This window comes from Lygodium microphyllum, chromosome 25 (assembly GCF_053477565.2).
Source record: "Lygodium microphyllum isolate KBCC chromosome 25, Lygodium_microphyllum_v1.1.10, whole genome shotgun sequence".
Taxonomy (NCBI): Eukaryota; Viridiplantae; Streptophyta; class Polypodiopsida; order Schizaeales; family Lygodiaceae; genus Lygodium; species Lygodium microphyllum.
This window is the reverse complement of record NC_141159.1, coordinates 69428022-69452933: the sequence shown is the minus strand read 5'-3', so window position 1 is coordinate 69452933 and position 24912 is coordinate 69428022. Positions and strand designations below refer to the sequence as shown.

The 24912-nt window shown below is 41.6% G+C and overlaps 1 protein-coding gene across 4 annotated transcripts in view; it reads left to right on the top strand.

The window, feature by feature from the left end:
- Positions 1–24912, top strand: part of LOC148014346 (uncharacterized) — a 153041-nt gene that overhangs the window by 23413 nt on the left and 104716 nt on the right. Inside the window, exons 1-2 of one of the 4 annotated variants that reach the window (XM_087667044.1) lie at positions 21423–21542; positions 21868–22239. The exons of 1 other annotated variant lie outside the window; for it this stretch is intronic. In XM_087667044.1, the coding sequence (XP_087523170.1) occupies positions 22152–22239 (88 nt within the window). In that variant the 5' untranslated portion in view covers positions 21423–21542; positions 21868–22151. Of the gene's footprint in view, positions 1–21422; positions 21543–21867; positions 22240–24912 lie in introns of those variants that run through there. 2 more of the 4 variants (XM_087667047.1, XM_087667046.1) reach the window with 2 other exon arrangements.

The following is a 24912-nucleotide window of genomic DNA, read 5'->3' as shown; positions in this document are numbered from 1 at the left end:
CACACTCCCTCTCTGGCACAAGAGAGTCGTGAGGGATGACCTCATCACCACCACTAGAAAGCAGCCGAGGAAGGGGCCACTAAGCCCTTCCCGCGATCCGAAGAAGAGGATCCCTTCCGCGCCTTGGACTTCACCTTGGTCGGAGGATCGGAGTCGGAGTCTGATGAAGGAGAGGACTCATCGGTAGAGTCAACATCCCGCTTCGTTTTCTGCTCCTTCTTCCTGGAAGCCGCTAACTTCTTGCAGTCCTTCCGCAAATGTCCCTTCTTGCCACAGTGGTAACACTGGGCCTTCGACTTTTTCTTCCCGGCACCCCTCTCTAAAGCTACATAAGCCTCGCCTCCATAATGTGCCGAAAGTCGCCCCTGTAATCTCAAGGATGTCTCATGCTCAAGAAGCATCGGGGTCATATGTGTAAAACTGACAGGAGTCGATGATGTCTGCGCTCGCAAAGCATTGGCCACTCCATCAAACTCCGGGGAGAGCTTGTAAAGGACCGTCCCGACGAGATGCGCCTCGGGAAGAGTAGATTGCATGTGCCGAAGCTGGTCCTGTACCGGCGTAACACGAAGAAGAAAAGACTGAATAATATCTTTCGGCTCAAACTTCATGTGACATTAATGTGACATTAAAGTGATATTTAATGTGACATTAAGGTCACAAATATTGTATGTGACATTAAAGTGATATTTAATGTGATGTTAAGGTAAATCTAGGGGAACATGCACAAGAATGACCGTCCGGGCTCTTGGGCGCCCGAACGGGGTTAAGGGGAGCCTAGAGAGTAAGAGAGTCCAAGAATAGGACTCAAGAAAAGTTGACGGCTGGCACAGGAAACGGGGAGGGAGATGCCAGCACTTATCTAGGCGTGGTTGGGAGGAGAAGAATGACTCGTGCTCAGGGTTTTCATGGTTTTCCTCTGTCTTTCTCGAAGTCATCTTTCATTGGTATCAGAGCCGACATGTAGTGTCGTGTGGATTTGTGGATTTCTTCATCGATGGTCTCGTGGTTCGTTTCAGTCGACGAGTTGCCCGCCCGCCATTCACTAATCAAGTTGAGGCTCGCCCGCCAGCATTTCAGTCGACGCGTTGTCCGCCATCAGTCGACGGGTTGCCCGCTAGCATACCAGTCGCGTGAGGTTCAAAACCATTAATCGATGAAAAACATTTCGAAGAAGTTATATGTGGTACGCCACGTCACGTAAGTGACATTTTTGTGAAACGACTGGCGTAAGGCGAAAAGGGGGTTCGTCTCTGGTCAATGCCTGCAGAACAAACCAGCGTGAGACAAAAAAAAGACTCCGTTTCTGGTCAACGAAAGGTGAGGCGTCAGCTGCATCAGCCGTGAGGCATCAGCCGTGAGGCAAAATGTGATCCGATCGTGATCAACGGAGGCAAAACGTGAAACGTGACACGACTGTGAGATGGACAGAAAAACGTCATGGAACGGACGGAAAAATGTCATACACGACTGAAGTCAGGAAATTGAATTTCCAGCATGATTGCTTCACTGCTCTAATCCGGGAAGATAAAATCTGTTCCTTACTCTTCGGGTTTCTTTCCAAACCAGCAACCACTGCCTGCCATTAAAATCAGGGAAGTACTTTACTTTGTATGCAAATTTCTTATCTTTGCTTTCCAATTCCAGTGTATTAATGGCAGAAAGAGAAAAAGAGAAAGTAATGGAAAGTTCTAGTTCTGGGGACCACCCTATGGTAGATCCCCAGGAACCAGACATGCAAGAAGAACGGTGGGAAGAATTTTTTGCTACACGAGAGCAATTTGATGATCTTACTGCTCGTGTGCAAGCTCAGGGGGTTCAAATGGAATTTTTAACCCAAACACTCACTGAAATAAAATCTCAATTAACTTTATTGTTGGAAAGAGATAAAAATAAGATAGAAATCTCAGATGTCCCATCTTCATCGAAAGATTTAGATGTGACTATGCGAGATCCTAAGGAACCCCAACCTTACCATAAATTGAGGGATAATCTAGTTCTAAAGGATATGAAACCACCTCAATTTTACGGGGAGGAGAAAGATAGGAATAATGATACAATCTTTAATTTCCTCCAAAAATGGAAAGATTTACATAAACTAAAAAATACACCACCACATCTCCAAGCACTGGAGGCTAGTTTAACTTTGGGGCCCAAAGCATATAAGTGGTGGCGAACTTTAAAGGAGGCGAATAAAATACCTGAAACTTGGGCTCAATTTGAATTCGTCTTTTTGAAAGAATTTCTTCCTGAAAATGAAATGGAAAGAAATTGGGAAGATTGGGATTATGTCAGACAAAAGGGAAGACCCCTGCTGACATATCTGGAGGAATATCGTGAGATAATCCTCAAATTGGAAGGAATAGATGAATTTCAAAAAACAAGAGGATTCATTAGGGGACTAGATAAAGCCTGTAAAAAGGAAGTAAAACGGAGTTTACCTAAGACGCTTGAGGAGACAATTAAATTTTCATTAATTCATGAAGATAGTATGCATCCAGGTACACTCACTAGTCTCACTGATATGGAGCCCAAGTCTAAGGAATTGGAAACCTCAAAATTTGTGGGCAAATTTAAAAGGAAAATGCCATTCTTTAAGGGTAAAAAACAATCTTTTGAAAAGAAACCATATATGAGGCCAAAGTTAACTCCTGATGACTTTGATAAGGCCAAAAAAGAAAAGTTGTGTTTCAATTGCCTATCCCCTAACCATTCTACTTGGAATTGCCCTCAAAAGAAAAAGGGGGAAGACAAAGGAAAGGATAAGGACAAAGGCAAGGGAAAAGAAAAACAAATCCATGTAGTGCAGACCTTAGAATTAAAGGGCCATGAAAAGTACAAATCTTTAGAGGTCTTGCACATGGATGTACAACATAAGTGTTGTATGTCAACTTCTATGTGGCAGCCTACTTTTGGGCCACATGATTTATGTAGAGTACATGGATTGATAGCTAGAAAAAGGGTTAGAGTCATGATTGATGACTCTGCCACACATAATTTTATAAATTATGCACTTGTCAAAAAATTGAAACTTCCCCAACAAAAGAGTGGGCATCAATATGTTGTTCGCATGATGCAAGGCCAAGATAATAAAATATGGGATACAATGGTATCCAATTTGGAAATTGAGATTCAAGGATATAAAGATAAACTTGATTTCCAAATAATGAACATGGAAAGAGCTGATATTGCTCTAGGGAGGGAGTGGCTATGGGGATTGGAACCTACCCACGATCTGGAGCTATTGGCTATCATCCATGCTCTCAAACTTTAGAGACATTACTTGCTAGGTAACAAAATTTCCTTAGTAATAGACCACAAAAGTCTTAAATGGATTTTCACCTAGAATGAGCTCAATATGAGGCAACGTCGATGGATCGAAGTGCTGGAAGAATATGATTTTGAAATCAAATATAGGCCTGAAAAGGAGAATGTAGTTGCAGATGCACTCAGTCATCACAAGGCATTTATAAATTCTCTCATTTTGCAAGAATTTTCTTATGTTTGTGAGTTGAATGTTAATAATGAATTAAGTAGTTTGTTAGATGATTTTAAGGATGTGTTTCCTTCTGACTTACCAAGTGGCCTTCCACCAGATAGGGGTGATATAAATCACCCAATTGATATAAATAAGGATACACACCCTATTTCAAAACCACCGTATAGGTTAAGTGAAACACAGCATCAAGAAGTTGAAAGACAAATTAAGGATTACTTGGATAAAGGGTTTATTCAACCCAGTAATTCACCTTGGGCTTCACCAATTTTATTGGTAAAGAAAAAAGATGGTTCTATACGACTTTGTGTTGACTATAGAGCACTTAATAAAATAACGGTGAATAATAAATTTCCTATGCCCAGAATGGAAGATCTTTTTGATCAATTACAAGGGGCAAAATTTTTCACAAAGATAGATTTAAGATCAGGCTATCACCAAGTAAGAATTAAGGCACAAGATGTTTCCAAGACGGCATTTCGTACTAGATACGGGCATTATGATTTTTTGGTGATGCCTTTTGGCCTCACTAATGCACCAGCTACCTTTGTGAAGCTGATGAATAGTGTTTTACGGCCCTATCTAGGACATTTTGTAGTAGTCTTCTTGCATGATATCTTGATCTTTAGTAAATCAAGAGAAGAACATTTGGAACACTTACAATTAGTATTCCAACTGTTAAGAACACATTCCTTTTATGCGAAGAAAACTAAATGTGAATTCTTTGCACAAGAGGTCAAATATTTGGGGCATATTATCTCGAAACAGGGAATCAACATGGATCCAGAAAAAGTAAGGGCAATTATTGAATGGCCACCTCCAAGGAACCTGGAAGAGCTGCAGATCTTCCTAGGTTTATTTGGATTTTATCGTAGATTCATTCGAGATTATGCCAAAATAGCTGTTCCAATGACAGACCAACTTAAAGGGAAAGGGAAAAGTTTTAATTGGGGAACAGACCAAAATGAAAGTTTTCAAAAACTTAAGGTAGCTATTGCTACAGCTCCAGTATTATTAATAGTGGATCCCAATAAACCATTTGTGGTTGAAGCTGATGCCAGTGATAAGGCAATAGGTGCGGTCTTATTACAAGAAGGTCGATCAGTTGCTTTTGAAAGCAAGAAATTAGATCGTGCAAAACAGAACTATTCTGTTTATGAGAGGGAGCTGTATGCAATAGTACATGCAATGAAGAAATGGAGGCACTATTTGTATGGTGTCAAACTTTTGATTTTATCGGATCATGAAAGCATTAAGTGGCTTAATGATCAATCGGATTTACACGGGCGTAAAGCTAGATGGGCCGAACTCCTCCAAGAGTTCGACTATGAGATAAGATATAGAAAAGGAAAATATAATATAGTAGCTGATGCACTCAGCAGAATGCCCATCATTAATGAATTGAGTTTTACTCAGTTCACTTCCAATTTGCTTGAATCTTTAAAAGGGAAATGCCAGGTTGATCCGGCATATTCTAATATATGGGAAGCAATAAAAAATGGGGATCCAAATGAAAATGCTTCTAGTGAGGAAGGAATATCTGACGATGTTCAACAAGGAAATGGAGCATCAGGGGTTGCTCAAATTGGATTCAAGTGGAAGAATTTTACCATTGATAATGGTTATTTACTCTACAAGGGTAGGGTATGTGTCCCGAAAGATATAGAAATAAGGCGCCAGATACTCTTTGAGTGTCATGATACCCCTAGCGCGGGACATCCAGGAGTTAATAAGACTTATAGTCTTATTAAAAGGCAGTTCTATTGGCCTGGAATGAATAAGGACGTCCTTGACTATGTGGTCAAATGTAATAAATGCCAGGTTAATAAAGCTGAAAGATTAAAAATGGGAGGACTTCTCCATCCATTAGAAATTCCTTCGGGAAAATGGGAGAGTATCTCCATGGACTTTATTGTTGCTTTACCTAGAACACAGAGGGGGCACGACTCTGTGTGGGTAATTGTGGATAGGTTAACCAAAATGGCTAGGTTCATTCCAACTTCAACTGATGTTAAAACACGAGAATTGGCTAGATTGTTCGTAGAGAACATATACCGATTGTATGGCCTTTCGGCAAATATAGTTTCTGATCGGGATAGAAAATTTGATAGCCATTTTTGGCGTGTGGTATTTAGGAAATTGGATACTAAACTTAGCATGAGTACGGCGGATCATCCGCAAACAGATGGGCAAATTGAAAGGATTAACCAAATTCTTGAAGATATGCTTAGGGCATATGTAAGTAAAAGGCAAACTAATTGGGAAGAGTATTTACCGATAGCAGAGTTTGCATATAACAGTGCCAAGCACTCTTCCACTGGATATAGTCCATTTATGTTAATGTATGGCTTTCAGCCCAGAGCTCCTTTTGCAGTAGGACTGCATAAGGAAAAGGTTCAGGCAGCTAAAGATTTTTTGGAGGATATGAATAGTATGTTAAAATTTGCTCAAGAAAATATTAAAAAAGCTCAAAATCGAGCTAGAGCATATGCAGATCCTCACCGAAGAGACATCTCCTTTGAAGGAGGAGAATTGGTCTATCTTAAGGTGCCTGAACAAACTAAAACTATGAAAAAGGGACAATGTCCAAAGCTTTCACCAAGGTATTGTGGTCCTTTCATAATACTTAAAAAGGTGGGAGAATTGGCTTACAAGCTCCAACTACCTGCTGGTAGTAAAATACATCCAGTTTTTCATGTAAGTAAATTAAGGAAGAAGCTGGGTGATTTGGATAATCTAATCTTAAATGATGATATTGAGGAGCTATTCTATGACCAATCTAATCCACATGAACCAGAAAAAATATTAAATATTCGTAACAGACGAACAAGGAATACTATTTATCAGGAATGTTTGGTTAAGTGGAAAGATTGTTCAGAAGAAAGCTCAACATGGGAGCGAGTAAGTATTTTAAAGAAAAGGTTTCCCGATTTACAGTTAGACCTTCCAAGTATCGTTTTCGAGGACGAAACCGATTCTTAAGGGGAAGGAAATGTGACATTAATGTGACATTAAAGTGATATTTAATGTGACATTAAGGTCACAAATATTGAATGTGACATTAAAGTGATATTTAATGTGATGTTAAGGTAAATCTAGGGGAACATGCACGAGAATGACCGTCCGGGCTTTTGGGCGCCCGAACGGGTTTAAGGGGAGCCTAGAGAGTAAGAGAGTCTAAGAATAGTAGGACTCAAGAAAAGTTGACGGCTGGCAGAGGAAACGGGGAGGGAGATGCCAGCACTTATCTAGGCGTGGTTGGGAGGAGAAGAATGACTCGTGCTTAGGGTTTTCATGGTTTTCCTCTGTCTTTCTCGAAGTCATCTTTCACTTCATCTGCTGGAGCTGGCCATAAAGTGTGACTGTCCGCATGGTGGAAGGTGCCTCGTACATCTGTTGCAACTTCTGCCATACTTCAGGAGATGTCCTTGAGGAGGTAACCGCCGGTAAGACCGCTTTAGAAATACACCGAAACAACGCCGAGTAAGCACGGGCATCGTCCGAGTCCCATGTGAGCACCGCTTCCTCATGGTTGTCCTCATCAAAGTCTTCAAGAAGAGGAAAAGGACGGAGAGGGCGAGGAAGAGCTCCACAGACGATGTACCATAACCGCTTCTGCACAAACCAAGCTGTCATGACAGCACTCCATGTGAGATAATCAGGTCCATGTAACTTATCATCAGTGGAATTGCACGGAGGAGCCATATGGAAGGTAGAGAGGAAACACATCCAAAACACAAGCACAGACTGCAGAAAATGAGAGTTCACATGCAATATAACCCAAAATCCGATCAATAGAAGACAAAATCTGCTGCAGAAAGTCAAAAAATCAGTCAGAAATTGCCAAAAACAGCTAAAACGGCCTGAATTAACAGTCACCCAGCCATGAGAGATGCTGAATCAGCAAAACGCAGACTGTAAACTGGAGAAAAACAGGTAGAAAACTGTCGCCAGCAGCTGCAGATGAAAAACGCAGGCAGCAGAGGGTGCGGAGGCAGCAGGCGATGGCAAAACTGCAAAAAACGCAGGCTGAAAACAGCCCCAAAACAGGTCGCCTGGCTGCTACAGCAGTCGCCTGATCAGCAGGGGTACAAAACAGTCCTGAAATCAGCAAGAAAACACAGCAGAAACACACATCCTGAAAACTGATACCATGTCAGAAGTGGAGCAGCGGTGGAAGCATAAACATGTGCTGAAATAAACTGCTGAAACACAAGACAAAAAGAGAAAAGAAAAGAACACGATACAGATGAGAACTCAGATGTATGCACGGGAAATGGAATCCATATATCTGAACACGAGACAGTCACATACAACAGTGAGTCACTGGCTGCGTGGGCACTGGCACTGGCACTGGCTCCTCTCTCCACAGAGTCTGCAGATGGTGAAGATGATGATGATGATGATACTGACTGAGGAGGAGCACTGAGTATAAATAGGCTGAAAAAGTGGGGAGCATAATGCTGGTCGGACAGCATTAATGCTGGCCGACTGGTGCATAAAAATGCCCCTGTGACATTAATGTGACATTAAAAGGGATATTTAATGTCACATTAAGGCCATAAGTGTGGAATGTGACATTAAAAGGAATATTTAATGTTACATTAAGGTAAATTTAGGGGAACATGCACGAGAAAGACCGTCCGGGCTCTTGGGCGCCCGAACGGGGTCAAGGGGAGCCTAGAGAGTAAGGGAGTCCAGAAATAGTAGGACTCCAGCAAGTTGACGGCTGGCAAAGAGATAAGCTAGAAGGGCCAGCACTTATCTAGGCGTGGCTGGGAGGTGAAGAACACTCGTGCTTCCATCAATTTGAAGAAATCTATCTTCCGTAATCTAACATTGGTATCAGAGCCGGTAGCTGTAAGGATTCCTGAAGGTCTCAACAGAAGAGCTGTGACGAATGTGAATGGAAGTTAGTCGTGAAGAAGAACGGAAGCCAGAAGCGTTCCGTTTCGTCGTGTCTTCACGGCACTTAATTCCTGACCGTCACGCGATCTGACGGAGTACTCCCGTCCTGCCCCGTCGCGTCAGAAAACGGGCCGTTACTTTTTCCGTCTGTCGCGTGAGGATTAACGGGCCGTAAAGGAAAAGTAAAAGGGAGTAGCCACGTCACATTACATACTTTAATGTGACCCATTTCGTGGCGGGCAGGAAACGTTACGCCACATCAAGGCGACCCGTCTAGTTACGGACAGAAAAAGAATATAAAAAAAAAACGTGGAGCTGCCAGCGTCCGTGAGGACCAAGAGTGGAGTCGCCAGCATTTGCGAGGACCAACCAGATCAGCGCGAAGACCAACCAGATCAAGTGTGCAGCCGCCAGCATCCGCGAGGATCAGAAGTGGAGCCGTCAGTATCAGATTACTGTTGACGGATAGGACTGCTCCTGAGGCGGATAAGACTGTGACTGCTGTGAGACAGGCAGAAAACTTCATATTCAACTGAAGCTACAGCCTTCATACATAACTGAAGCTACAGCCTGCCATAAAAATCAGGGAAGTATTTTATCTTGTATGCAAATTTCTTATTTTTGCTTTCCAATTCCAGTGTATTAATGGCAGAAAAAGGGAAAGAAAGGGTAATGGAAAGTCCTAGTTCTGGGGATCAACCTATGGCAGATCCCCATGAACCAGACATACAAGAAGAACAATGGGAAGAATTTTTTGCCACGAGAGAGCAATTTGATGATCTTTCTGCTCGTGTGCAAACTCAGGGGGTTCAAATGGAGTTTTTAACTCAAACACTAACTGAAATAAAATCTCAGTTAACTTTATTGTTGGAAAAAGACAAAAATAAGATAGAAATCTCGGATGTCCCATATTCATCGAAAGATTTAGATGTGACTATGCGAGATCCTAAGGAACCCCAAACCTACCATAAATTGAGGGATAATCCGGTTTTAAAGGATATGAAACCACCTCAATTTTACGGGGAGGAAAAAGATAGGAATAAAGATACAATCTTTAATTTCCTCCAGAAATGGGAAGATTTACATAAATTAAAAAATACACCACCACATCTCCAAGCACTGGAGGCCAGTTTAACTTTGGGCCCCAAAGCATATAAGTGGTGGCGAACTTTAAAGGAGGCGAATAAAATACCTGAAACTTGGGCTCAATTTGAATCCGTATTTTTAAAAGAATTTCTTCCTGAAAATGAAATGGAAAGAAATTGGGAAGATTGGGATTATGTCAGACAAAAGGGACGACCCCTACTGACATATTTGGAGGAATATCGTGAGATAATCCTCAAACTAGAAGGAATTGATGAATTCCAAAAAACAAGAGGATTCATTAGGGGACTGGATAAAGCCTGTAAAAAGGAAGTAAAACGGAGTTTACCTAAGACGCTTGAAGAGGCAATTAAATTTGCATTAATTTATGAAGATAGTATGCGTCCAGGTACACTCACCAGTCTCACTGATATGGAGCCCAAGTCTAAGGAATTAGAAACCTCAAAATTTGTGGGCAAATTTAAAAGAAAAATGCCATTTTTCAAAGGTAAAAAACAACCTTTTGAAAAGAAACCATATATGAGGCCAAAGCTAAGTCCTGATGACTTTGATAAGGCCAAAAAGCAAAAATTGTGTTTTAATTGCCTATCCCCTAACCATGCTGCTTGGAATCGCCCTCAAAAGAAAAAGGGGGAAGACAAAGAAAAGGACAAGGGCAAGGGAAAAGAAAAACAAATCCATGTAGTGCAGACCTTAGAATTAAAGGGCCATGAAAAGTATAAATCTTTAGAGGTCTTGCACATGGATGTACAACATAAGTGTTGTATGTGAACTTCTTTGTGGCAGCCTACCTTTGGGCCACATGATTTACTTAGAGTACATGGATTGATAGCTGGAAAACGGGTTAGAGTCATGATTGATGACTCTGCCACACATAATTTTATAAATTATGCACTTGTCAAAAAATTGAAACTTCCCCAACAAAACAGTGAGCATCAATACGTTGTGCGTATGATGCAAGGCCAAGACAATAAAATATGGGATACAATGGTATCCAATTTGGAAATCGAGATTCAAGGATATAAAGATAAGCTTGATTTCCAAATAATGAACATGGAAAGAGCTGACATTGCTCTAGGGAGGGAGTGGCTATGGGGATTGGAACCATCCTTAAAACGTAGCTATCACCATAATACACTGGAATTTGAAAGGGATGGTAAGACTTTTGTCATTCAAGGTGAACATGAAGTATCTGATAATCCTTTGCTGTGTTCTACTGAAGTTCAGAAGCTGATAAAGAAGGAAGTTTGTGAGGTATATATGCTATGGTCTCTTCCTGTACAGAGTACTTTTACTTTCTGTAATATAAAGCAACAATTTTCTTATGTTTGCGAATTGAATGTAAATAATGAATTGAACAGTTTGTTAGATGATTTTAAAGATGTGTTTCCTTCTGATTTACCTAGTGGCCTTCCACCAGATAGGGGTGAAATAAATCACCCAATTGATATAAATAAGGACACACACCCAATTTCAAAACCACCATATAGGTTAAGTGAAACACAGCATCAAGAAGTTGAAAGACAAATTAAGGATTACCTGGATAAAAGGGTTTATTCAACCCAGTAATTCACCTTGGGCTTCACCAATTTTATTGGTAAAGAAAAAAGATGGTTCTATGCGACTTTGTGTTGACTATAGAGCACTTAATAAAATAACGGTGAAGAATAAATTTCCTATGCCCAGAATGGAAGATCTTTTTGATCAATTGCAAGGGGCAAAATTCTTCACAAAGATAGACTTAAGATCAGGTTATCACCAAATAAGAATTAAGGCACAAGATATTTCCAAAACGGCATTTCGTACTAGATACGGGCATTATGATTTTTTAGTGATGCCTTTTGGTCTCACTAATGCACCAGCTACTTTTATGAAGCTGATGAATAGTGTTTTACGGCCCTATCTAGGACATTTTGTAGTAGTCTTTTTGGATGATATCTTGATCTTTAGTAAATCAAGAGAAGAACATTTGGAACACTTATTATTAGTATTCCAACTGTTAAGAACACATTCCCTTTATGCGAAGAAAACTAAATGTGAATTCTTTGCACAAGAGGTCAAATATTTAGGGCATATAATCTCGAAAGAGGGAATCAACATGGATCCAGAAAAAGTAAGGGCAATTATTGAATGGCCACCTCCACGGAACCTGGAAGAGCTGCAGATCTTCCTAGGTTTATCTGGATTCTATCGTAGATTCATTCGAGATTATGCCAAAATAGCTGTTCCAATGACAGACCAACTTAAAGGGAAAGGGAAAAGTTTTAATTGGGGAACAGACCAAAATGAAAGTTTTCAAAAACTTAAGGTAGCTATTGCTACAGCTCCAGTATTATTAATAGTGGATCCCAATAAACCATTTGTGGTTGAAGCTGATGCCAGTGATAAGGCAATAGGCGCGGTCTTATTACAAGAAGGTCGACCAATTGCTTTTGAAAGCAAGAAACTAGATCGTGCAAAACAGAATTATTCTGTTTATGAGAGGGAGTTGTATGCAATAGTACATGCAATGAAGAAATGGAGGCATTATTTGTATGGTGCCAAACTTTTGATTTTATCGGATCATGAAAGCATTAAGTGGCTTAATGATCAACCAGATTTACATGGGCGTAAAGCCAGATGGGCCGAACTCCTCCAAGAGTTCGACTATGAAATAAGATATAGAAAAGGAAAGTATAATATAGTAGCTGATGCACTCAGCAGAATGCCCATCATTAATGAATTGAGTTTTACTCAGTTCACTTCCAATTTGCTTGAATCTTTAAAAGGGAAATGTCAGGTTGATCCGGCATATTCCAACATATGGGAAGTAATAAAAAATGGGGATCCAAATGAAAGTGCTTCTACTGAGGAAGGAATATCTGAAGATGTTCAACTAGGAAATGGAGCATCAGGGGTTGCTCAAACTGGATTCAAGTGGAAGAATTTTACCATTGATAATGGTTATTTACTCTACAAGGGTAGGGTATGTGTCCCGAAAGATATAGAAATAAGGCGCCAGATACTCTTTGAGTGTCATGATACCCCTAGTGCGGGACATCCAGGAGTTAATAAGACTTATAGTCTTATTAAAAGGCAGTTCTATTGGCCTGGAATGAATAAGGACGTCCTTGACTATGTGGTCAAATGTAATAAATGCCAGGTTAATAAAGCTGAAAAATTAAAAATGGGAGGACTTCTCCATCCATTAGAAATTCCTTCGGGAAAATGGGAGAGTATCTCCATGGATTTTATTGTTGCTTTACCTAGAACACAGAGGGGGCACGACTCTGTGTGGGTAATTGTGGATAGGTTAACCAAAATGGCTAGGTTTATTCCAACTTCAACTGATGTTAAAACACCAGAATTGGCTAGATTGTTCGTAGAGAACATATACCGATTGTATGGCCTTTCGGCAAATATAGTTTCTGATCGGGATAGAAAATTTGATAGCCATTTTTGGCGTGCGGTATTTAGGAAATTGGATACTAAACTTAGCATGAGTACGGCGGATCATCCGCAAACAGATGGGCAAACTGAAAGGGTTAACCAAATTCTTGAAGATATGCTTAGGGCATAGGTAAGCAAAAGGCAAACTAATTGGGAAGAGTATTTACCGATAGCAGAGTTTGCATATAACAGTGCCAAACACTCTTCCACTGGATATAGTCCGTTTATGTTGATGTATGGGTTTCAGCCCAGAGCTCCTTTTGCAGTAGGACTGCATAAGGAAAAGGTTCAGGCAGCTAAAGACTTTTTGGAGGATATGAATAATATGTTAAAATTTGCTCAAGAAAATATTAAAAAGGCTCAAAGTCGAGCTAGAGCATATGCAGATCCTCACCGAAGAGACATCTCCTTTGAAGAAGGAGAATTGGTCTACCTTAAGGTGCCTGAACAAACTAAAACTATGAAAAAGGGACATTGTCCAAAGCTTTCACCAAGGTATTGTGGTCCTTTTATAATACTTAAAAGGGTGGGAGAATTGGCTTACAAGCTCCAACTACCTGCTGGTAGTAAAATACATCCAGTTTTTCATGTAAGCAAACTAAGGAAGAAGCTGGGAGATTTAGATAATCTAATCCTAAATGATGATATTGAGGAGTTATTCTATGACCAATCTAATCCACATGAACCAGAAAAAATATTAAATGTTCGTAATAGACGAACGAGGAATACTATTTATCAAGAATGTTTGGTTAAGTGGAAAGATTGTTCAGATGAAAGCTCAACATGGGAGCGAGTAAGTACTTTAAAGAAAAGGTTTTCCGATTTACAGTTAGACCTTCCAAATATCGTTTTCGAGGACGAAACCGATTCTTAAGGGGAAGGAAATGTGACATTAATGTGACATTAAAAGGGATATTTAATGTCACATTAAGGCCATAAGTGTGGAATGTGACATTAAAAGGAATATTTAATGTTACATTAAGGTAAATTTAGGGGAACATGCACGAGAAAGACCGTCCGGGCTCTTGGGCGCCCGAACGGGGTCAAGGGGAGCCTAGAGAGTAAGGGAGTCCAGAAATAGTAGGACTCCAGCAAGTTGACGGCTGGCAAAGAGATAAGCTAGAAGGGCCAGCACTTATCTAGGCGTGGCTGGGAGGTGAAGAACACTCGTGCTTCCATCAGTCTGAAGAAATCTATCTCCCGTAATCTAACAGCCCCAATGGCATAAAATGCCACACTAGAAAAAACCTAAAATACCGAATAAAAATGCCCAGCCCAGATCAAGCTTAGACTCACACATGAGCTGACAAATACTCTGCTAACACATGTACTATATACATGGAGGTTACCCGGCCTTTATATCCCAACAGGGTAGGTGTGCTCTACATAGTTTCTTGAAATAGCCTTTTGGACCCCCTAACACCATTTCCGAAACTCTAAAATGCATTTGTGGATCATCTTTTTTTCCTTTTTTTTGGTGGGTTGGTGTTGGGGTGTGTGTGTGAAATAAAGTCTTTGCTTAGGGGGGATAGGCCTTGAACTTTGTCCACCTATGTTTTCGTCTTTGTGTGATAAGCAATGTGTTTTAGTTCTCAGCTTTCAATTCTAGCCTTCAAACAATACTTTTATTGCATGCGTTGGAATGCCTATTTCTCTTCATTAGAGCCATTTATAGTGAGGATGGAAGTAGTCACACAAAGATTTGCATAACTAAGAAGATAGTTGAAACCAACTTTCCTTAGAACAAGCATAAAATTCGCATAAATTGAAATACAAATGTCATGAATCAATCTTAGACAATGGACACCCGGTCGGCCCCAAAAATTAGCAGCCCTTGTGGTGTTTCTTTAACTTATATTGCAATTGGATGAAGCACATTGAGATTGCTCAAATCTCCTTTGGTTTCCAATGCCTCATGTTGTCATAAATGACTAGCAAGCCTTCTTATCAGTCTGCCCTTGATTCACCTAAGGATTGGCCTTCAATTAGCCCTTGGTTGGTTGGTCAAATCTAACCCCAAATCCAACTTGAAATCTCTGGCAGTTCCTCAAATTTTGGTTGCTGATTTCAAGTACTAAGCCTTCAACTTTTTCTCACGGGACCCAAGGTGGTTGTTAAACCCTAATTTTTGTTGTAAATTAGGGTTTTAGGGTTTACAGCAATCAATGCTTTGTTGTGCATCTTCTATGATTGAGATTTGCTGTAAATGGCTGAGATTTGTGGAGAGAATATGTGTGGATGAGAGAGAGAGCCGAAGATAGAGAAATATCTGATTTCTATCATGAGAAAATGCTCAAATTTGCTGTTGTCTTGCTGGAAATTGAGTGGCTGTAGCCTACCATTAGTAAGAGCCCCACATGCAGTCCCCTGCTCTTGTGGGCCCCAAAATTGCTGTTGTGTGCTTGTAGAGAGCTCATGGGGGCTGTCACATGCCTCCAGTGACCTCTTGATCAATTGACAACAGCTCTCTAATAGTCTCTAATGGCTGGAAAATTACAGCAACAACCCTCTCTTTTCCTCTCTCAAGCTCCACAATGCTGGAATGAGGCTCATCTAACCCTAATAGCCATCCCTCACTTGCATGGGCGAGTTTTGCTATGTGGTAGCCTTCTAGTTAGATTTTTTAGTCATTTAATTAAATTTCAGAATTAATAATTTTGAAAAGTAATTTCAGCCCTTGTCCTTGCCTAAAACCAACATAACTTATTACACCTTTCTCCTTTGACAACACCCACTAATTTCTTAGGGCCCTTGGCTCTTCATTGTGACTTAACTGACTTTCACATCACATGTGAACCTCCCACGTGCACATTTCATTAATGCCTAAGCCAAAATGCCAAGCACAACCTTAGAATTTCACATCCCCATGACAATAGTATAAACCCTCAACTCTTGCTGCTAGTCTATAGCTACTAAATAATGATAGGAAGGCTTGAAACTCTCAACTTATCACAGTTCTTTTGATATAAAAGATGGAGACAAGTTCATTTGACACGAAGGCTTGGAGTTTTGTGTAAGTGTACATATGTATGGATTTAATGGTAAGATTTAAACCTCCTCCCTTGTTTCCAAATCTAGTCAAAACTCCAATATTCAATTTTTTGTTGTTTCAATTTTTCCATTTTCTAAAACTCCCTCTACTATACTGCCCTAATAGGTAGGGAAAAATGATAAAAGAATGACTAGGTTGGCTAGTCTAAAATTGACATGTTGCATAAAACAATTGTAGTAAATGTTGCGCAAATGGCTAGGTGCCATGTGGCACATCTACTTGGCTTGCCTCCCTTGCCTGCACTGTACAACCTACCTTGATCGCTGCCCAAACCTAGTGACTGCACAAGATTGTTGGCCGAACTGCTCTTGCACATGATGTTGCATAAATTGCCTTAATTTGCCTTGACCATGTCAAAAGATGACGTACCAGCGAGACAGTAGGGTTTGTGGGGAGGAACACGGAGTGAACTCGGCAAACATGGAGAAGAGAAGAGAAGAGAGAAGAAACTATGATGAATGGAATGATGAAGTTCCGAATCATGGAGTGAATGTGATACAAGGGAACAAGAGTTCCATAGCACAAGAAAGATGATGAAGACAGCCAGGAACCACGAACCGCAATGTCCTCCTGGAGGGGGGTGAGGGTAGTGGAGAGACTGGAGAGAAGAGGTGACGGACTAAATGAATCAGCCGTGAGGAATGAATGAGAGAGTGGCCTAAAAATAAGCATAGTCAGTCTAGGATGGCGCCCCTTTTTAGCGCTGCAAACCCTAAACGCAAAATGCAAAAACGCAAAGACGCAAACTGCAGGTGAAGGGTGAAGGGTTTCTCAACACCCCCTCTCAGGCCCAAAAAAGGGGAACAAGAGAAGAGTGAGGTGGAGATGCAATGCTTATGCAGCAGGTGCCACTTGGACAATGTCCTTGTGGGAAAATTGTTCACTTGCCCAAGTGCCCTAGTACAAAGATGATGAAAACATGCAATGCATAGGAGGAATGTCGGATTTTGTGTGGTGTCGAGAACCATAAGGAAATGCCCATACTCGATTATGGGAGTTGGCTCCATGCTGACCAAGTGACCAAGGCAAGAAGAAGAGGAGGAAGAAGATGTAGAGGATCCCTAAGATCCAAGATTTCCACCGGAAAGGGAACCTGCAGTAAAGACCAGTAGACAGAGTGAACTGGAGAACCCGAAACACAACCTCGGGAGAGAAGCCACTAGCTCTGTGCATCCATACTGGAAGGAATACGAAGGCCTCGTCCCCAAGTCGTGGCTGAACCTCCGAGGTCCCGATCTAGGTGGTATCTGAAGATCCTGGGTATCAGTAGAAGAGATGACTGGTCGAAGACAGCCACCCCAAGAAAGTAGAGGATGGGTGAAGAACTTCATGTGGAGTAGGTTCCCCCTCTGAGGTGGGAGGTGGAAGGGCCTCCGGCTGAAGTCGAAGAAGAAGTAGATGCCCCCTCTGAGGGCAAAGAAATAACATCCCCTACAGAATCCCCCTCTGAAGTAGATAGGGAATCCAAAAACTCATGGATCACGGACTCCGAAATGTCTAATGAGGAAGGAAGTGCCGCCCGTCGTGCCGAAGAAGGTATCTGGGATGTTGAAGAGCTCCCAGAGGTAGCCTCTCAAACCTGAGTAGTCGAGGGTGGGGAAGGGTGGGGCTCAGAATGAGCAAGAGGTGGGCAGCAGTCGCTATCGCTCAGTGGAGCAGACTGGGTAGTCGAAGAAGAGGAAGGAGTCGAGTTGCCATTGTCTCTCGAAGGAGCAGATTGACGAGGAGACGATCAAACAATCACTGTCTCTCGATGGAGGAGACTGCAGATCCGTAGGTCGTGGAAGCCACTGTACCTAAAAATAGATGGGAGAAGACTGCCGCTGACATTGCGGCAATCTCCAGGAGGTCGTAGCACCAATTGATCCTCCATGTGCTCAAAAGGACTTGGTGCGCATCGGATGTGTCTTATTGTCTTGAGCATAGTACTCTGATAGCCGATGTAGAATGATCTCTGTGGCCTAGAAAGGAGGTGGCACAAGGAGTGCTTGGTGGAAGACACATATACTCCGAGGAGGGGGTGGGGAGCAAAGGTCGAAGTCGGTAAGCATCGGTGGTGTGTCCGGTGATGCCGTAGTAGGAGCACCCAGTAGTTTGGACATCTGTTAGTAAAGAAGCCATGGATAGCAGTGTGCCTTGCTGAAGAAAGAAGAGGTCAGCCACCATGAACCACGAACCGCAATGTCCGCCTCAAGGGGTGTGAGGGCAGTGTGAAACACGAACGCCTCAAGGGGTGGGAGGGTAGTGGAAGGGCTGGAAGTGAGTTGACAGTGGGAGGAGGATGTGACCAGTAGTAAGAGAGTGGCAGGCTATACGGCAGCAGGTCTGCACAGGAACATGAGTCACCTGGCTGGAATGAGCTCCAAACTACATGAAGAGGGCTGGAAATCAGGCGCCAATTGATGGAGACAGCAATGGATAGCTTCGGTTGAGATGTTCTCCGCGAATGGGGTGTGGGCAGCAAGCTGAAACACTTGAAATCTGCAAAAAAGAGATTTTGATGCAGCGGAAGAAGGAGAGAAGTGGATGCTGAACCTGCCACTGGTCTTTGCCTTCACTGGAGTGGAGGATCTTCGCTGCTAGGTGAGCAGATCTAGCTCTGATACCATGTCAGAAGATGACGTACAAGCAAGACAGTAGGTTTTGCAGGGAGGAACACAGAGTAAACTTAGCAAACATGGAGAAGAGAGAAGAAACTCTGATGAATGGAATGGTGAAGTTCCGAATCATGGAGTGAATGTGATACAAGGGAACAAGGGTGTCGTAGCACAAGGAAGATGATGAAGACAACCACAAACCACGAACCACGAACCACGAACCGCAATGTTCTCCTGAAGGGGTGTGAGGGTAATGGAGAGGCTGGAGAGAAGAGGTGATGGACTGAATGAATCAGCCGTGAGGAATGAATGAGAGAGTGGCCTATAAATAGGCATAGTCAGTCTAGGACGGTGCCCCTTTTTGGGGCTGCAAACCCTAAACGCAAAACGCAGAAACGTAAAAACGCAAACTGCAGGTGAAGGGTTTCTCAACAGACCATGCTTGTTGAAACGTCTCCCTAGGATCCAACCTACACATGAGACACGATACAAGCCAAACTCAACATAAAAGGGACTGAACATCAGACTCACCTTCTAGCCAGAGAGCTAAATGGGCTTACCCTCAAGCTTGGGAGCTAGCATGAAAAAAAAAGAAACGGCTCACGCGCAAGCTTGGGAGCTAGCAACATTTCCGGCCATGACCACATCCCAATAGTTGGCATCCCATACCACCAGCCCACACCATCCCGACGTATAGATGTGTTGGCCAATAGGTCGAGAGTTCAAGAATGGTGATCACACAATGAATGTGCACAATAGGTCCTTGAGTCCTATTTATAGGACTCGGCTATCCTAACCCCAAGGGGCCCTTAGTGCATTTGCACTAAGTCATGTCATGACCAATGTGACCAGTGCTATTGGCTCCCATCCGGATGTCCAAGGACATAACATCAGTGTCCATTGTGGAGGTGACCAAATCTCTGACACCCCTCTCAGATCTTGGATGCGGCATAAGGCTCATGGATCTAGAATGCTAATGAATAGTGGCGTGAGGAAGTGCCTTGGTAAACAAATTTGCTACATTATCTTTTGATGTACAATACTCCATATCAATGGTCCTATCCAAGATCTTCTCGTGAATGAAGTGATATTGTATCTCAATATGCTTTTTCCTTGCATGAAATACGGGATTCCATGTCAAGGCTATGTAACTCTGATTGTCGCATGCTAATGTGTTAGCCCTTCTTGGTGAACAACCAAGCTCCTCCAACAACCTCCGTAGCCAAATGGTCTCACAAGTAGTAGAACAAGCTGCTCGGTACTCAACTTGTGTAAATGAAAGGGCAACTATAGGTTGCTTCTTGTTGCTCCAAGGAATCACACGTGTACCGAGAAGAAAGCAGTAGCTTGTAGTTGATTTTGTGTGATGAACATTACCAGCCCAATTTGAGTTTGTCTAGCCTCATAACACCAAAGCCAAACTATTTGCAACTGCTGAATAGAATAGACCAAGATAGGGGGTCTCCCTTAGGAACCGTAGTATCTCTAAGGCAGCATACCAATAAAATGCATTCTTAGCATCCAAAAAGGCTTACCAAATACATATTACGAAAGAATAACCAAGTAACATATACATCTACTGCCATATGCATGTCCCAACATGTATCACCAATTGGAGCTGTCCATATGATGCTCACGGCTATGATAGGCATCCATACACAATTGCAATAACTCAAGTGGCTAGTACATTGATTGTAGAAATCGCAAAGCAGATATGCCATCAGCAATCAGTACCTCGGATGAACCTAAAATTTCACCAAGTGACCCCTAGATAATTAAGCCAGTTTGAACCAAGGGAGTAGAGATGCTACCCCCCTCTTCAGCATCAAGCAATGCTCCGGATGTATGATCCATTGAGGCTTAAAGAGTCACAACCAAAGTTGGCTCTAATTGAAAACCTCAGGCAAAGCTGCAACAACTGAGGTGCATTTGTTGAGTCACCTTCATCTATCTTGCATGTATATATCGGATAAGTTATAGCAACAAGAAACTTCATTGCTATGCTTTCATTAAAGATTCCTAATAGTTTTGTGGAAGAGATTGAACATCACAAATCAACATCATAAAAAATAGACACATCTGCATGACCTATCTTTGCCTTGGAAGGGAATTGTGCATCTTAATCATGGATTCTGTGACACAACCCCCCAAAACAAAACAAAACAAAACAACCTTGATGCGTGCTTTCTGGCCCCAGCAGCTTACTTGCAAAAGATTGAGAGGCTTTTTACACACATATAATTACTGAGACACATTTCCTTACTCATGAGTCATGCAGCATAGCTAACTTTCTATATGTTAAGGAGATGATGAATATTTGCAGGGTCATCAGTCTATATTCCTAGCTGGAAAGAGATTGATGTGTTTTGAGGTTACTTTCAGTGACTAAGAATCATAAAATGTAAACTCTTCTTTGACATTCTCTTGATAACTTTTTGAAAGAAGGTTGGATGCAGTTCCAACATAGAAACCATTTCACTTGATCTTCAATCTTGCCAACTAGTATGGCATTAGTGATGTGCTACTGCAGGTGCTGCTTGGATAATGAAAGAGTCTAACATATTATATACCAAAAGTAGTGTGCAGACTCCAGAGACCTCCATCCATAATAAGCTAAATTGGTTATGCTCATGGTCAAACACATTTGTTACTTCTAAGATCATATGATTTATTGCAGCATGCGCTAGAGAGAGCTGATTTTGCTGGTTCCATTCTCTCTTTGTTTGACACTGTTCTTTTTGATCTGTTTTGTCACTGAGTGTTGTGGGGCTAGAGCAGACAATTGTGGACTCTTTCTTTGTGTCTATTAATCTTTATTTTTGGAAACTTGTTGCAGGTACTGATTAATCACTGGAATATCTGTCCTTTCAGGCAGGAGTGATGAGCAGTGCATTCAACAATCAGATTTTGGTGGAAAAGTTAACAAAGCTGAATAATTCACAGCAGAGCATAGAAAGCAAGCTTTTCTTCTTATCTTTGTTGTACCTGTTTTTAGGGCAATATTCTTTATGATTTATCATAAGGACCTCAAAATATATAAATCTTGCTTGCATAAAAGATAAGCCATATGTGCTATCCATTACTCTTGACAGTTGTCCAAACTTATCTCTAAAGAGACAATGAAAGCACTCGTGAATCTCATAATAAATAGTCCAGAGAGGGGGGAAATGTAATGCTTTTCTATCTTTGGCTCTACCTGACAACTTTGGCATACACTCATTGAGAGGCATGGATCTGCATTTGTCAGTCTAAATCTCTAGTTGATGTGATGATGTCTGCAGCTGGCCAATAACACGTCTAATCCTGTGGCAAGAGAGGTGGGTGGTCATATATCCCGAAGAACAATAAAGCCATCATCTGTAGTGCATGGAAGATGCACTTGATAGAAAGCCATCTTCGTCCCTAAGTTATGTGCTGGTGTCAGTCATGTCATAGTATCCAGCTGAATAAGGTCCTTTTTGATGACCCTATCAATCTTGAGTGGATCGAAGTGGGAGAATGTGCATCAAGAGATATTGAAAGGGTGGTAGTTTGTCTGTGCTAATGCCATGTAGCTCAAACCAGGATGACATCTGAGCATACTAACACAAGATCTCCCTCATTGGCAAGTGGTCATGAGGATTCAAGAGTCACTTGTGCAAATCTATGTTCTGGTAAGTCTTACAATTCTCTGCTGCATGTCTCATAGAGAAGGTGTGCCATTTGAATAAGACTCCTAGCTGTGTATAAGAATCTGAATACTACATCTCCTCTTGTCCATAAGTAAATGTACGTGACAATGTCTTGATCCACTGTGATGTTGTGTTAAGCTACAAAACCTTGGTTTTACCAACTTTCACTAAAAGCCCATAGTCTTGTGTGTAGTAATGTTATGAATCTAAATCTCTTGGTCCCCGTGGAGAGTTGGCTATCAACATAATGTCATCTGCATAAACAAGAAAGGTATCCAAGTACTTGCTGACTGAGCTCCTCTGCGCGCCCTTGGGAGATAAAATTAGATATCCCATCAATGTTTAGTCCAAATAGCGTTGAGGAGAGAGGACATCCTTGTTTCTTTCCTATAGTGATATATCAGGTGCTGGTAGACTCTTAGGTGTCTGTACTTTGCCAATCATCTCCTCATATTATGGAAGAATTCCCTAAGTGAGCTCGCTAGGCACTTCCATGTCATATAGCTTGTGTATCAATCAGGCTCTAGGAAGTGTATCAAAAGCTTGAGGAAATCCACAAAGCAACAATAGATCTGTCTCCATAAGCTTTACCCTTCTCAATGATTCCTTTGAGTGCAAGGATATTGTCTAGTGTAGAAAAGTCTCAATCCACAAAGCAACAATAGATCTGTCTCCGTAAGCTTTACCCTTCTCAATGATTGCTTTGAGTGCAAGGATATTGTCTAGTGTAGAAAAGTCTCAATTCAGCCTGTCCCTGTGCTATGACACCCTCTCTCTTCGCCCAACAGCTCAACTCATGCTTAAGAATGGAGGCATATATCTTTGCCAAAATGTGACCAACCATGATGGTAGCCTGTAGGATACTTTTGGAACTCTATAGAGGCTCTTTGGAAATTAAAATGCTTTTGCATATAGTTGTGTTAAACATATATGCTCGAAGTCCTACTACCATACCTCTGTATGTATGAAGTGCTCTATTACCAAGCCATTTGGGCCATGCTCTTTGTGAAGAAAGTAGATGTCTATAGGCAAGGCTCTTGTGGATCCGAGAGAGGAGGCTAACCTACCATTGTGTATAGAATGGCTGCATATTGCTTTGATTTGTTGTTGGAGAACGCTCTTTGAAAAGTCCCCACACGTCTATAGAGTTCTGCCTCAAGAATAACTTGTATAAGTATCTCTCTAGTAAGGCTAAGAAAGTGCTATTCCTAGTCATCTTGATGATGCGGATGAAGATACAAAGTATAATAAACATAATGTTTGAATCAAAAACTATAATCAATACCTTGTCACTGTCAAGAGAAAAAAAGCCTCCCCCTCTCAAACTAGAAGGAAAAGCTGGAAGGAAGCACCCTCTCTCCGTCGATCTGAAGAAGTAGGAGAGGATACACCCAAGCCAATCCTGGGTAGTAAGTTTTGAAGCACTGACAATTTGATTGCCTTGGTCAATATGTTTGCAAAATTGTCTAATGAAGAGACAACTCTAGGCGAATGATGCCTAGCTCAACTTGCTCTCTAGTAAAATGAAAATAACTCCAACATGTTGTGTCCGAGGTATAATGATCGGGTTACTAGCTAGTGCAATCGCACTATGGTTGTCGCAGTAGAGGGCAATTGGTTCAGCACATGGGAATTAAAGTACCACTAGTAAGATCCTCAATGGATGGCCTTTGTGATTCCATCAAAGAGAGCCCTATACTCAACCTTTGTTGTGGAAGTTGCCATTGTCTCTTGCTTACGGTTGGCCGCCCAAGAGATAGGAGTCGTACCAAGGTAAAGATGTAGCCGTCATGGGAATGCTTGGTGTTAGGATCTCATGCCTAATTAGAATCTGTGTATCCCTGAAAACATAAACGAGAATCATAAGTCAAACCATAAGAATAGGTACATCTCAAATATCTCAAAACATGAAGATATGCAATCCAATGGCTAGATGCAGTGAAATATTGATTGAGCAAACTAATTGAGTAAGCTAAATTTGGCCTAATATGAATTAACGAAGGAGTTTTCCTACTACAGATCTATAGGTGTGCTCGTGGAAGGGCCGACAGGTTTGAGAGGCGTGGCCACAAGTTGTGTCTGACCGTGGCAATATTGATCCATCAACTAAAGAGCGTACTTTTGCTATGACACAAAAATACATCCCCTAGATCAAACTATCTCCATCCCCAAAAAGTAAGACAACAAACCGAGATCTATCATCTCAAATGTAGCATAGAGCTTGACCTTGATTTTTGCTATGGTAGCAAAATTTGAGCTAGTGATAAGTAAGTCATCTATATGCAACAGGATATAGCTGACCCCTGCCAATTGTGATGAGTAGTTGGTGCAACCAATGAACGGAATGATGAACAAAGGTCTCTTTATAGCCAATGCCTTACTTCTGTCGAAACCCTTGCACAGTAAGGTGAGCCTTGTAGTTATCTAAAGTCATATCAACCTTTAGCTCGGTCCTAAAAATCCACTTCATCCCAATGACTTTCTTGTGACTTAGACAATCCACCAAAGTCCAAGTCGCATATCGGTCAATACTATCTAGCTCCTTTTCCATGGCCTCTTGCCATTGGGGGTGTTGGAGAGCCTCCTGTCAACTATCCGGCTTAGAATGCGCTATATTCAGTTGTAAAAAACAATGCAAATGAAGCTTGAGGGGCA